Source organism: Echeneis naucrates, chromosome 11, assembly GCF_900963305.1.
Source record: "Echeneis naucrates chromosome 11, fEcheNa1.1, whole genome shotgun sequence".
NCBI lineage: Eukaryota > Metazoa > Chordata > Actinopteri > Carangiformes > Echeneidae > Echeneis > Echeneis naucrates.
In genome coordinates this window covers 11,629,332-11,643,895 of record NC_042521.1, presented here as the reverse complement: position 1 = coordinate 11,643,895, position 14,564 = coordinate 11,629,332, and the positions used below count along the sequence as shown (strand labels likewise).

General features: G+C 43.1%; 2 protein-coding genes and 1 long non-coding RNA gene across 4 annotated transcripts in view; 2 read left to right on the top strand and 1 right to left on the bottom strand.

The window, feature by feature from the left end:
- Positions 1–1,697: 1,697 nt before the first annotated feature.
- On the top strand, positions 1,698–4,241 carry dlx5a (distal-less homeobox 5a). Its single transcript, XM_029514028.1, has 3 exons — positions 1,698–2,537; positions 2,920–3,104; positions 3,331–4,241. The coding sequence occupies exons 1-3, from the start codon at positions 2,180–2,182 to the stop codon at positions 3,643–3,645; spliced, it is 858 nt and encodes a 285-aa protein (XP_029369888.1). The 5' UTR covers positions 1,698–2,179; the 3' UTR covers positions 3,646–4,241.
- A 2,560-nt stretch (positions 4,242–6,801) lies between these two features.
- The window catches only part of LOC115051120 (uncharacterized), a 13,238-nt gene continuing 5,475 nt past the window's right edge, over positions 6,802–14,564 (top strand). The window contains exons 1-2 of one of the 2 annotated variants that reach the window (XR_003841260.1): positions 6,802–7,107; positions 13,292–13,401. This is a non-coding gene — a long non-coding RNA (uncharacterized LOC115051120). Of the gene's footprint in view, positions 7,108–11,610; positions 11,736–13,291; positions 13,402–14,564 lie in introns of those variants that run through there. The other variant, XR_003841261.1, reaches the window with a different exon arrangement.
- Positions 7,780–10,014, bottom strand: dlx6a (distal-less homeobox 6a). Its single transcript, XM_029514423.1, has 3 exons — positions 9,422–10,014; positions 8,431–8,624; positions 7,780–8,222 (listed from the first exon to the last, which is right to left on the bottom strand). Exons 1-3 carry the CDS (start codon positions 9,726–9,728, stop codon positions 7,983–7,985), a joined length of 741 nt encoding a protein of 246 aa, XP_029370283.1. The 5' UTR covers positions 9,729–10,014; the 3' UTR covers positions 7,780–7,982.

Below are 14,564 nucleotides of genomic sequence, written 5' to 3'. Positions count from 1 at the left end.
ACGTTAGCCGTAAACAAAGTTGCTAAGAGCTTGTTTACAAGCACGCTAACACAGGAAGAACTTCGTGGACGCTACTGGGTAAGTGTTTCCGGGGTGGCAGACAAGCTAAGCTAACACTTGGGACTGGTTGTTAGCTCAGGGGTTGCTCCATGAAAACCATAACAGTGTTTGCTTATTAATTTTATACTATTAGGAAAATACAGTATTTTTGTGATTTCTGATGTGAAGCGTATGCGAGCTCGTTTTTGGGGTGTTTCATGCCTGCAGCAGACATGCAATAACTTTTTATGTAGTCAAAGTATTCCTGTTCTTGAGTTTTCACCCTCTCGCTGCAGATCACTTGGAAGTTCTGAGATGTTTTCTGGCTGTCTTGTACTGTATGCATATTTTCACTGATACTAAACTGTTCTAGGGGGCATATGAGGCGCTTCAGATTTTTCCTTTTGAAATAGTGAGGGTCAGGGTTAGCCATTTTTGCTGCAGGACATTTGAATTCAGAATTTCTTGATATTTTATGGTCGTCGTTATTTTCTCTATCTGTGAAATGTTTCCAGAGGCACTGATGCTTCACAGAAAGCCAATGAATTATATCACCACCACAGTACTAAACAGCTAATAAGATTCAGTTTCTTTTCCCCTCTTTTACGTTGTCCAAACACACACCTTGGAGGGTGCACTGCCACTCCTGTGTTAGCAAAACCTTCCTGCAGCTGTGTAGAATCATTTCTGTTGTGTACTCAGCCTTACTGCTGGAATTTACATTTATTTCTTTCCTTCCAAGCCCTAAATGCCAATTAAGGCCTAAGAAATTAATGAAACAATATTTCCCCAAAGTAATTAAATTAAATATATAAATCATAAATAATTATAAAATAGCAGTGCATTAAAATTGAAAGAAAGCTTTATTGTTGGGTGTTGGTTGCAGTGTTTACAGTTTTTGATGTGAAATAAATAATTATTTCACATTTTTCAAAAAGAAAGACCTGATATTTAATTTCCTTGCGGGTTCCTAAACGTTTAAACAGCAAAGTATAGTTGTGCAGTTTTTATTTTCCAGCTATCTATCTATCTATTGCTTTACCTTGCATAACTATGTGCTCACGGTACAGCGTCTTGGTGAATATACAAAGTATGGAGTTGTCGGTCTTTGTTGTGTTGCTCCTGGGGTGATCTTGGAGTGTAGCTCTCCCATTTGTCCACTGGTCGGCGCTGCTCACCATTGAATGTGAGAACTTTGTTGAGCATTGATTTCAAGATAATCTGAACAAAATGAGCTAATGTCTCTAGCTCAGGTGTCGCTCAAAGAGAAGCTTTTGGGAAAAGCTGCTAAACACTACCATTCTTATGCATCACCAATAGTAGACCAACGGGCAGAGATTGTTAAGGTTGCTTTTGTGGGAGGGTAACTAGTGTTAGTGAATAAACTGTGTTTAGCAGCAGAAACATATTAGTTATTCTAATAATATTTTGCATATACTGTACATGTGTCACCCTCTCGAATATCAGTCTAGCCCTTATTGAATAGGATGTATCAAACATTTTACCAATAGTGGCTAAATAACAACCAATTAGCTCAATAAACCAAGGTTTTATACTTAATTTTTCGTTTAAAGTGGGATGGCTTTAAAGTTGGATCGCTGCTATCATTTAGATTTTTTTTTCTCTAAACAATTTAGTAAAAATAAGGTTAAATCTGTATTAATAAAATGCATAAACAAAGAATAATGAAGAGAATGGCACTAATCGGTCAGTGTTGAGCTAGGAGGCCTTTTTGATAAAGAGGTTTTGTCCTTCTAATTCAACCTTCTGAAAACGTCGACCGGCGACAAGGCCAACACTTTAATTGCTCTCATTGATTGACGGAATAAAAACACAACAATGCAGCTACATGGCCGGGTGGCTTCCCCCCTATAAGAAAGCTGGCTGAGTGAATTGGGTGTAGCTGTGTCTGTGTGCGCCTTGGCCAATGGAACCAGGTCCTCCCTGCAGTGCGTAAGAGCGCGATTTAGGATTTAACCAAGTCTTTGCTGCGAGGCAGGCTGCAGTCTACACCAGAGCTCGACGGCCCGAGAGCCTTTCAACAATGCCCGTGTAATTTCCACACCACTTTGGAGTCAGACCGCCTCATCTTATTTTTGATAATTAAATAAAAACAAACCCACGCGTTCGCCCTCGAAGTATGACTGGAGTATTCGACCGGAGGATCCCGAGTGTGAAACCCGCAGACTTCCAGAGCTCCTTCCAACTCTCCACCATGCACCATCCGTCTCAGGAATCTCCCACTTTACCCGAGTCCACCGCCACGGATTCTGGCTACTACAGTCCGGCCGGCGGAGTCTCTCACGGCTACTGCTCGCCCAGCTCTAGCTCGTACGGAAAGCCTCTGAACGCCTACCAGTACCAGTACCCGAGTGTAAATCCGTCCGCTGGAAATTATTCGACAAAATCCTACACTGATTACAGCTCGTACACGGCCCCTGCCTACCACCAGTATGCTGGGACTTACAGCAGAGTGCAAGCCCAGCCGAGTCCTCAAGGTAGGGCCCACAGCTTTGGAATAGATTATTGTTCAGTGGTAATGTTAACCCTGTTCTTAAACATGGAATCACAGTTTTACTAAATATCATTTTATGTGACTTATGCTTAAAGTTTGAAATGTGGAAATTGTAGCTATCGAAAAAAGGAACTTAATTTTTTGTTTAAATCGCGGTTGAAGATGATTATGAATCTTTTTTAGATAATGCATGTTGTTGTTTTTTTTTTTTTTTTTTCCTTTTTGAGCAGTGCGGATTAAATTCGGTTTATATGGTTTATAAGGAATATAGATGAAATTACAGGAAAATAAAAATCTTTTTTTAAAGACGCTGACATTTGTGCTCGAAATACATGCTTATTTTTGTTATGATTTACTTTTGGCAGAAAAAGAAATAAGCGAGCCTGAGGTGAGGATGGTGAACGGCAAACCGAAGAAAGTGAGGAAACCCCGAACAATCTACTCCAGCTTCCAGCTGGCCGCCCTGCAGAGGCGGTTTCAGAACACACAGTACCTGGCCCTGCCGGAGAGAGCCGAGCTGGCCGCCTCGCTGGGACTTACACAAACACAGGTGAGATTTTGAATGCATTTATATATATTTTTTATTTTTTATTTTTACTTAAAAATATGGAAAATCTCGACAGTAAAAACTTCCTAATGGAAATATTTTCCAGTTTGCAGAACTTTGATTTCTGTACGTCTCTATGCACAGTGTGTCTTTGTGGGGTTTTTTTGTCTGTTGTTGTGTAGTTTTATATGATAAATCGAAAGTGATTTATTTCCCCGCCCCCCTCCAGGTCAAAATTTGGTTTCAGAACCGGAGATCAAAAATGAAGAAGATCATGAAAAACGGCGAACTTCCCCCGGAGCACAGCCCCAGCTCCAGCGACCCAATGGCGTGCAACTCTCCACAGTCCCCGGCCGTCTGGGACACACAAGGCCCCTCCAGGCCGCACAGCCTACAGCCACAAAACATCAACACGTCGGCTACTAACTTTTTGGAAAATTCGGGGTCATGGTACACCTCAGCCGGCAGCTCCATGACTTCCCACCTGCAGACCCCTAACTCGATACAGCACTCATTGGCTCTTGGAGCGGGGACGTTATATTGAAAAACCCTGTTGTCCATTTCCAACCTTTTTTCCTCCTTCTATGGGACTCGTGTTGAAATTTCAGAGGAATATGCAATGTATTTGATGACAGTCATAGAAGAAAACGTGTAAAATGTGTAAATGTGTGCATGTAATTTATTGCATTTTGGAAGAATATTAAACGTTTAAATGGAAAATGGAACTTTGAAACCTCTGGCCTCGGTAGAGTCTCCTTACATTTTAACCCTCAGTTATTTATACTGAAAATCACGACTCAGACTCCCAGACATAAATAATAATTGTGTGCCTCAGGTGACAATTTCCACACAAGGCTGTAAATCCCAGCTGCTCCGTGTTGACATGAATTATCTACAGAACATGTAAACCTAATCTTAATAGGATTCATTTGATACAACAACCATGATCTCTATTTTATCTGTGATTTTTATTTGTTACTTTTATTAAAGACTGTCTTTTTTTTCTGCAGATGTTACCGGACAAGTCGTTTAATAGTTTTAGTAGCTGAGAATGAAAAATGTTTCGCGAGCTTGCCTGCACATTAATGGAGGAGAAAAAAAAAGAATTTTAGTGTGACTAGGCATTGTTTAAAAAAAAAAGATTGTAAATACGTCTCTGAGAAAACATTAATACTATCACAGTAAACCTCATATTGATACCTTAACTATAGCTTCTTTGAATTCTGGTGCTTCTTGAACCACACTGTGCCTTGTGATATTTCTCTGATTACACCTTCATTTCATAGAATTAGGCTATTAATGTTTTTGAAGCGGAACCTTTTTTGATATAATATACTTCACTTTATAGTGATGTGTAAATATTGTCATTATTATTAGTCATATTTTTTAATTTACCATTAATACCCACCAGTTCTTTGCCACCCACCATTGCTCATATTTACCAATTTGAAATTTGTAATAGATATTTATAACGATAATAATGATTATTCTCGAAACAATTACATATTTTTTTCTTTTTTTCTTTTTTTTATACCTTTTTTTTTAATCATTCAGATTACATTTTTTTGGAGAACCTGACTGAGCCTTTCAGTGGGTTCCAGCTGGTCTGGAAAGAAAATGCCTTTCTCTTGCTTCTTGCTTCTTGCAGCAGACAGTCTGCAGTCGCTCTCGCTTTGTGTCCCCTACAATTAGCCGCTTTGAATGGCAGAGAGGAGGCGAGGGGGGCGGCACGGAGATCTGAGACAATCCGCATTCCTGTGGGGGTAGACCGGCTCCAGAGCACTGCCAATCCCGGCCGCAGCCCACCTTCCGGGTAAAATTAAAAAAAAAAAAAAAAAAGAAGAAGAAAGAAGGAAAGAAAGAAAAATCCTCCACAGTTCCACCATGTTATTAGCCGGCAGTAATACCGGCTCTATCTCTGAAAACCGCTGACTAACCGCGCCACCGTGAGAACCGTATTGGGGGGGTTGAAAATGGATCTAATTTGGCCGACCATATGCACAGAAAATATATGTGACTTTTTACCAACGAATGTTGCACTAATCCCCCCTTACACACACACAAACACACTAAACAATACTGCATCTGACCCACACTGACCCATGCATGTTACCATTTCCACCTGACACAGATTGCTCTTCCTTTTCCATACTGCAGCCTTCTACATATACTTTCTCTCTCACACACACACACTGAAGCCTCTCTTAAGATAAAACTCCACCTGCTAGTTGTTTTGAGTTTGATTTCTGCTGCGGACTAAACGTAATTACAATGAGAGCAGGTCACTCCAGAAATGTTAGATTTTCACATTGCACGGTCACAGCTGCACACACAGACCTCTATATCTCTCACGGACACACACCGCTACTGTATATCTATCTATCTATCTATCCATCCATCCATCCATCCATCCAGCCATCTCTCTCTCTCTCTCTCTCTGATACACACACACACACACACGCACACACACAACCACACACTAGTGGTGCCATTATATGGAGAGCCCCCGTTTATTTCCAACCGAACATTTTCCACTCAGCTAGTTTCCCCCGTTTTGCAAATCGAGTCTAAATAATGACAGTTAGCTTTACTGGACAGCTTCAACTGTAACACTCAACAATAATTATTCTCCAGGATTAGAGCCTCCATTATCATAATCTGGACATTGACAATTACCTATAATTTGCAAAGATGCGCTTGGTTCTTGATTGCAGAGGGCTTTTTTTCAAGCTCGCCATCACTAAACAGTGACAGTAATAACAGCTAATTTTGCAGGCAATATATAAGAGCTTACCGGGGTGTGCAAACACTTTCCCACCTGGATTTGCTTATTCAACCACCAGCAGTAAAACGGTGCAGCGCTGTTTTGGTTAGTCTATGTGAGAGAAGCGGAGCGAAGTAAGGATGAGTCTTAGACCTTCTGTCCCGTGACTGTTCCTGGTCTCAGAGGAGGCTTCGGGACTCTGGACTGATACCCAGTCTTCAGTAAGTTCTGGAGGTTATGTTTTTCATTTATTCATTTACTGTTCTATGGTTCTGGGGAGAGAAATGGGTGTCTTTACGAGATTTGTTTTGGTTGCTGTTTTGGTGATGTTGTGTAAAGTCTTGTCAGGTGCTACGAGAGCTTGTGTGAGAAATCTCCAGTAGTGAATCAGCCATAGTGACACATCCCTCCTCCTTGCATCCCCCCACCCACAGACATGTCATCCTACTGCACTTTATATCTATCTATCTAACTATCTATCCATCCATCTTTCTATCTATCCTTGATGTGGATTTTGCTCCTTTTCCATTTGCACGACGCGGTGAAACCTGTCAGTTCCTGCAGCTGAAGGTGCACATGTGTGTTTATGAGCTCCACTGCTGTTTACCCGAGCTGCCGCCGCTGGGCTCCCCGCAGCCCCGCAGCTCAGGGTGCACATGGCCCAGGAGCTGATAGGCCCCCCGGCCTGGGGGCCCCAGGTAGGGCTGAATGCGCGCCAGTGGGACATCCGCAACTTGACAGCTGCACGGAGCTTTTCAGCGTCGTAATTTCAGATAATATCCCGAGCGCTCACTCTCCTCAGCAATTTGTATATGAATAACCGAATAATTTTCCCTTTTGTTCCATCTGTGCTACCTCAAATCCAAATAAAGATGCCTTTTAGTATTAAAAGTGGTAGAAAATTACAGGTAATTATCTTTGACGGTAAAAACGCTGTAATCAGCGGGCTACATCAAAAATTACCCTAATTATGCCTGCATTTATGAGAATGGAAAAAAAGCCTCACTTGGATAAAAACCCACAAATTGTCCCAAATATCTCCTTCATATTGAACGCCACTGCAGCTGGCTGCTTTGTTCAACATCGATCCCGTGGAGCTTGGCATTTAACGTCCTGCATTAGGACGGAGAGACGGGAGAAAACATTTTGTCAATACTTCTAATAATTGAGGGTGAAATGACAAGATAAGCTGGACCTGGAGCAAATGTCTTTCGAGGTGAATGTAGACAGCAGCGGTGCAGGGTAAGTTCATTTCCTCTGGTGTTGAGCGCATTTGATAAATCTATATACTACTGTAGCGTTCTCCATCAGCCCTGAGCGCTGAGGATTTATTTAAGATGTTTACTCTGGTGAAATGGGCTTTTCACTTGAGCACCGTCATTAACTTGGGCTCATATTGTCTGTTATCAGCTTGTACACAGCGCGGAGACGGGAAATAGGCCTGTTATGATGTGATGTGGGCCCAACATGGGGCATGAAAAGGCCCAGTTAGAAATGATTTTCTTATTTGGAAATCATGCAACAGCAAGCGTCTGGTTTGAGTCACGGTTTACTCAATCTGACAAAACATAAAAAGTGTATGTACAACTAAAATCGCAGATTATATTTACAGACAGACAATTTGTTTGGTTTTGCATGTTGGAGAAACAACCAAAAAAAAAAAAAAAAAAAAGAGCAGTCAGGAGTCCACCATGGCGAGAGGCTCGGGGCGCCACAGCGCACGGAGAGTGAAAGCAGTCTTTGCCCAAAGTGGCTGAAATGTCACTGATAATATTTGGTATATTGACGTTCAGATGTTGACATGAATGAAAGCATAACAGAGACGCGAGCCCACTGAACAGCCATACGATGACAAAAATGGTTAGTTCCCTTGTTTGTGTCATCACACCGAGGCTTGGCTGCGTGTTATCCTTCAGCTGAGAGGCATCGGAGGGGTTTTATATTTTGTTTTTTGTTTTTTCTTTTCTTTTGTGTTTTTTTTTTTCTTTTTTTTTTTTACCTCCTCTTCACCATCCAGTCTCTGCGCTGACACAAATTGTAGGCTACGTTGGAAACTGCAAGGCGGAGATCCGGAGGCCTCCAGACAAGCTCACTGACCTTTTCCCTGCCTCATCAGTCTATCTCTGCATTGAATCTTGATGTGGGGAGGAATACCAGTGAGAGTAGCCGGGCATGTAGCTGTTGGCCGGCATGTTTACTCCTTTGGAAGATGCTGAGACGTCCCATATTGGAGGGATGGTCGGGGACCTCGGGGAGAGCGACATGGAGCCCGGTATAGGATCGCTCTCGTGCGGGTTGCTACCTTGTTTGAGCAGCTTCTTGAACTTTGACCTTTTATTCTGGAACCAAATCTTTACCTGCACGGGAGAAGGGGGAAAGAGGTGCATGCAGATGAGAGAAATTGCAATAGGCTGCTTAACATGTCATCAAATAAAAAAGCACACAAGCAAGTAATTCTAATAATATTAATAATACCCGAGATTGCATCATGATCAAAGGAGCAATATAGGAGATAATCCCAGGAGGTATTGTGAATATGGAGAGCAGTGCATATTCCATGCATACCTGGGTTTGTGTGAGTCCTAGAGAGGCAGCCAGCTCTGCGCGCTCCGGTAAAGCGAGGTATTGTGTTTGCTGGAAACGGTGGTTCAGTGCTTGAAGCTGCAAACTGGAATAAATTGTCCGAGGTTTACGAATCTTCTTGCCTTTTCCATTAAAACGAATTTCCCCGTTTTCGATCACCGTGGTTTTCTGCTGCTCTGCAACAAAAACAAGCAACGTTATTTAAAAAAAAAAAAAAAAAGTTACAAAAACCAAAAACCAAAAACAAAACAAAACAAACACAAAACCCCCCAGACACATACACACAAGAGCGAGATTTTGTTGATTCTTTGTGCCGCAGGAGAAGATAGCAACGCGTATCAAACAGCTTGAAAATGTGCCCTAAAAAGTGTGGATAAATTCAGAGGCGCCGAATATAAGTGCCCTAAAATAAAACAGTAATGATAATAATGATGATAATAATAAAACAGGCTGATAAACCATTACATCTGGCTTCGCCTCCACGCGTCGTGGCAGCCACAATCCTCATACGCTGTCATATTTAGGATATTGCTGGTAATGACATGTCAATTAAATGCTAATTACAACATTGAAGGCGTGCGGGCTGCCTAATTTCCACGAGTAGTTGGTGAGGATTGCACGGCCGTGATGATCCCACCCCGGGCATTAAAACAGGTTTTAGTGGGAACTGCTAAACGGGACAGCAATGAAGGCTGCAGGCTGAGAAGATAATGGGCTGCATGTCGAATAATCCGGTGCCATTTACGCACCATCTTCCGTCGATGTAATCGCCCACCTACGTCCGAAAGATCAGTCGTCCGAGTTTTGGAGTGGACCGACTTGGACGTGAATACCAACAACACCGGGGCGGGAGAGACAGGTTCGATTCCCCCCACTGTGGGGCCACCCATGCTAAAAAGGAAGGTATGCGCTAATGGTACTGTCATGACGCGGTGCATTTTTCCATTCGGCCGGTGAAAAGGGTGTCTCTTACCTGTGCCGTCTAACCTTGTCTGTCCTCCCGTGTTGTTGTGATAGGATGGCAGGTACGGGCTGTGGTGAGGGTGGCTCACGTAGGGGTAGGGTAACGACCTGTTGTAGGTGTTGGTCCCGGGGTATGGGGTGTTGTCGTGCTGGTGGTGAGCGTGTGAGCCGGAGTGGAGACAGTGCAGCGGGTAGTGGCCGCCGGCCATCGACGGGGAGCTCTGCTGTGAGTGCGACTGCTGCCCAAACTCCATGAAAGCAGACTTGGACGAGTCCTGAGCGTCCAGACCGTCAGCCATCGTAGTCATGGTCATCATCGAATTTTCTGCCTTGAGAGCACTCGCCCCCCTCTCTCTCAAGACCAAATCGGTTTTCTCTCTCTCGCTGTGTTGTTGTCTCTCTACCCTCTCTCCACCGCGAACAGATATTGTCCTATTAACACCCGGATTTTCCACAGGCGTCTTTATCCCCCCCACCCCTTGTTCTGTGATATTCGCACTCAAAGTGGCGGAAGGTAGGCATAAGTTAAGGGAGAGATTTTAAGGTGGATTCTGTTAAAATTGAGCCCTTGCTTCCAGACTTGATGCAGACACTACAAGTAAAATGGTTTGTCTCCAAAGGGCAGCGCCTCCCGATTGGTCATCCAGCCCAACGTCATCAGTGCTTTGCGCTTCACGGAGACTTGAACAGGAGTTAACCCACCTTACCAGCTCCCACCACAACTATGGGGGAATAATATATGGTGGGAAAGACGCCTAATTCCTACAGACACGCTTCACGCGTAAAAGCAGCTCTTTCGGAATAGCAGCGTCGATTTTGTTTTGTACCCAAACGCCCCAAATTACGCGCGACGCGCAAAATATAGTGCGCACTTTGATTTATCCTGATGAGCCAGCAGTGTATATGTGCCTCTTTTCCTCCAGACCTTTTAACTCCTCCTTTCCTCTTGAATTAATCACATATAGCAAAGCATCACACAACACCCTATTTGGGGGTATTAATATCCTATTTAATATTGATTTGATTTCTAACCCAAATAACAATGAGTGATTTAGAAATTGACCCTTCACTACTAAAACACTCACATTTACAAGCCAACCATCATCGTTTAGGGGAATTAAATATTTTTTCTTCAATTGAATAAACATTTACAAAAGACTGGGATAATCCCAGTCGCATTTAAATGTGCATTAAAAGACTACATTTAGGGACACTGGGCATATTTACACTCGTGGAGTGGTCTGTTTTATGTCCAGGAAACTCCCCAAACAGGTGGAATTGCTCTGGAAATAAGAGAAAATAGGCCCACACGGCCACAGAATTTTATGCAAAAATAAAAAACCTTTGCAGTCTTTGAATTGTTTGATTAAATAACATTTATTTGTTGTGTGTTTGCTTTGTTGGTGCCTAATGAGCAGTCCCTCTTCAAGACCCCCCTCTTTGCTCTGAAAGTAACGTATATTATAACTGCTGGCTTTTTTCTGGGGCTACTGACCATATGATTAAGGATCCTCAGACAATTCAAAATACAGCACATGTGACACATCAAATAACAATATGCCTGAGGTACAATAGGTTATTTTGCAGATAGAAGGGTGGATACCAAGATAAACTGACAGTGTCTTTTATCCCTGTTGTAATATGAGGCCTGATAGGGTCCTCAATATATGTAAATTATACAGTTTGCCTCTGAGGGCTGCGATCTTCAATTCACAAATAAGAATAAAATCGTATATCTACTAATTCAGGAGGTATTCAAATCATGTTTTGCATCACTTTCAGCACATTTTTTTGTCTCAATGTAGCATTCAGTGATTTCACACACAAAAAGGCGATAAAAAAATAATTATGGTTGCAATCAAGTTACTACGAAAACCTATTTGATTAGCGGCCACACTTTACTCAAATTGCTGCTATAAAATTAAGAACAATTCGCCTGTAATGATTATGGACTGGATTTATTTTGGGAGGGTGGAATAAAAGTGGATATAGCATAAATTATCCCCTAATTATACGCCAGTGTCGCCTCAATTATCCTCTTATCAAAAATGGTTGTCTAAATGCAGCGTTTAGTTTCAATTTTCTCCTTTTCTGTAACAAGAACTTGGTACCTTGCTATTATCGTCATCTATGGTTGTTATTTACTTTGTGGGATTTAAAAAGTGCACAACCCAGCCGGATAATCATTTTACAGCAGCGGACCAAGAGAGGAGCACAGGCACTGGGAGGCACCCAGGCGGATTTGTTTTATTCCTCCAGGCTCTCGTAGATTAATGCATTTTTAAAGATCCGAGCTCTTCTGTGTCACCAGGTGTGGGGTGCAGGTAAGAGCTTCTTTTCTGTTCCCTGACGCTGACAGAGGATTTTTTTTTATGCCCTCTGTAAGTCTCTGTTTTAGGCGCAAGCTGGCCTCGCAGACCTTGCGCTCCGTGGTCACCCCTCAGTGGTTTAACACAGTGGCCAATTCCCCTGTCCGTGTTCCACTTGGACACGCAGAAGAGAAACCAGATCCCACACCTTTTCTAATCGCCGTTGAGTGTCTCTGAAAAGACCTGCATGCTTTGTACCGATGCTTTAGTAGTTTCCTCCCGCGGGCTGTAACCTCAGGGCTCGATTGACATATTCATCCTTCGGGTTTTGCAACAGCATCTGTGTGTGTATATGTGTGCGTGTGTGTGTGTGAGTTTGTGAGCCTGTGCCACCGCAAAATTGTTAAGTTGCGGGATGGAAGCGCGGGTAACGTCACAGTCTTAGTGTCCCGCGGGCATATTGGGAGGCTTTTCTTGGCACAATGAGATTAAGTGAAGTGGTGAAAGGACGGATTTGTTTGAGCACAGAGAACATGACATACTCGACCTTGCTGCTTTGGAAATGTTTAAAATGTGGCCTATTGCATGCATGCTGACAACCGTGTATAATTGCAAGGCACATGCTGCAACTGCGGGCCTACATCGGATGTTATCAGTTTAGTGATTTATCTTTTTCTTTTTTCAAATAGAAAAAAAAATAACAATGTTTTAGAAAATGAGACATTAAGCCTTTGACGTTTATTTATCAGCTGCCATGGCTGTAGAGGACTATTCTGCCCCATTAATCTTGGATTATAGGAGTTCACAGCCTTATTCTGGAGGGAAATTAATTTATATTTCAGTTCGCGGAAATGTCAGTCACAAAATGATCACCGTTCAGCTGCAAATCTAGAAATCACTTTGTCCCTAAGTAGATGATGACCTTCAGTACAATCAATGGCCGTGGTGGTTTAACAGAAGTGGTCTTTATTTCCAGCTGTCTTATAAACGCTGATGAATGACTCTCTAAAATCACTTCAATACCCAAACGCATGCGGATGGATCAGACCTGGGATTTCCCTGACGTCCATTGTCTGGGATGGGGTGCACAAAAACCGAGAATATTTTAAATATTTGCTGTCTGATGTTATTTTATAGTTAACACGGCCAGTGTCAGTTAATATAGAGTGGATCTTTGAGAGCAGCTTTATGGAATTTGTAAATATATACACACACTAATGACACGGTAGATGTACGCACACATTCCCAGGAGGCAAGTTTTAGATTTTAACTAGTTGCCTCTCTCCCTCTCTCTCCCTCTCCCTGTATATGGGTCACTGACTATTTTAACTCTGTGCGTCGTTTCCTGTCTATCTGGCCACATGTGTTAATCATCTCTGAGCGTTAACACGGAGCTCCAGTCAGGCACTGGCTGCGGCGTTTGTGGTCGGTCCTTCTAACAGCTATTGACCGCCTCGCATGGAGAGCCACCTCCTCGGCTGCTTGGGGACCCGATCGCTGGGGACGCAGGAGCTTGTCACTGCAGACAGCGACCAACAGGCACTTAAACAATATGTCTCCCTTCTCCACAGCGCAAAGCCACTGGCGCGTCACAGACATCCAGGCGTCAACGATTCTCCATCTCTGCCGCGAGAGGGGCGGGAAGTGGCCAAGGGAAGAGCAGATGCAATACCACACAGCTGTCAGTGTAACACGGTTCACTGTAACTGGATTCAGAGGGACCAACCCCCAACCCCCCTGTACACACACACACACACAGAAACCAACATCAGCCCAAAAATTATTACCGAACAGCCTCTTACGCTCCAGTAGAATGTTTCCGTGCCCAAATGGTGGCGCGCAGCTTTTACGCACATAAATTGCGCACGTCGTACTAATGCAAATCCACTTATTCAAAGCTTTGATGTGTTTTGTAAAAGCCTGCAACTACACCAAGAAAACATTTGTGTGGTTTTGTCATAAAGAAAACCACGCGCTCTCAGGCAATTGGCTGTTTACAATACATTTTGCATCATAAATTAGCGTTGCATTATCTCTCCGGTAAATAGCAAAATTGGCATATGCATGGCCCCAGGTGCAGGGTCTCAGATAGACCCGGTATAGCTTGTAGTGGTAGTGGAGCTAAATGACCACAAATAAGCAGAGGCCTGCACCACTGAGCCTTCACCGCCTCTCAAAGACTAATGGATTTAATTTGGCACGGCTGAAGCTGCACTGGTCGCACTCAGGGCCTGTGTCTCTAATTAAGACTGCTTGTTTCTCTTGTCGCCTTCTGTCTCCACGTGTTTACGTCCACCTGAGTGATTGCATCGCACCATTTCGTGCAGCAGCCCTGCGGGCCTCACATTTTGCCATTTGTCAACGAAATAAAAAGAACGGGCGGAATGAAACGTTAAATTTAGACATTTTGTGGAGTTGAACAGTGGAACATGACAATCCTCGTCGGGGTAAAAATGGTTTGGGAACTGGAGCACTGTCCTTTCATTTCTAGCCACATTATCCATATTGTCCAAACAATTAAGGCGGAAATGTTCTGTGAATGAGATATTCCCCCGGTTATACTCTCGTTTATGACAGTGAGGACAGCAGTTATATCCAAAAAGTTGATGTGAACTTTATGATGGAGGCTAGTGAGCATCCAGGGCGAGAGTTGGTCCCTCCCTTATTTTTTTTTTTTCCTCTCTCGACTTAATACGCGACATTATTAGGTCTGACAGCACAGTGGTCGGTCTTGAAGGAGAGGATTTGGTCGCTAGATGACAGACAGGAAGGCCAGCAATCATGGGCTCTTTTTTTTTTATCAGAATGTACTGTTCGATGCCGTTTATCCCTGATGATAGAAAA

Bases quoted from the DNA above. Each gene is read 5' to 3' on its own strand.
- dlx5a (XM_029514028.1), top strand. From the start codon at position 2,180: ATGACTGGAGTATTCGACCGGAGGATCCCGAGTGTGAAACCCGCAGAC. The intron at 2,538-2,919 runs GTAGGGCCCACA...TACTTTTGGCAG, and splicing joins AGCCCAGCCGAGTCCTCAAG to AAAAAGAAATAAGCGAGCCT. The intron at 3,105-3,330 runs GTGAGATTTTGA...GCCCCCCTCCAG, and splicing joins TGGGACTTACACAAACACAG to GTCAAAATTTGGTTTCAGAA.
- dlx6a (XM_029514423.1), bottom strand. From the start codon at position 9,728: ATGATGACCATGACTACGATGGCTGACGGTCTGGACGCTCAGGACTCG. The intron at 8,625-9,421 runs GTAAGAGACACC...TTTTTGTTGCAG, and splicing joins GACAAGGTTAGACGGCACAG to AGCAGCAGAAAACCACGGTG. The intron at 8,223-8,430 runs GTATGCATGGAA...TCTCCCGTGCAG, and splicing joins TAGGACTCACACAAACCCAG to GTAAAGATTTGGTTCCAGAA.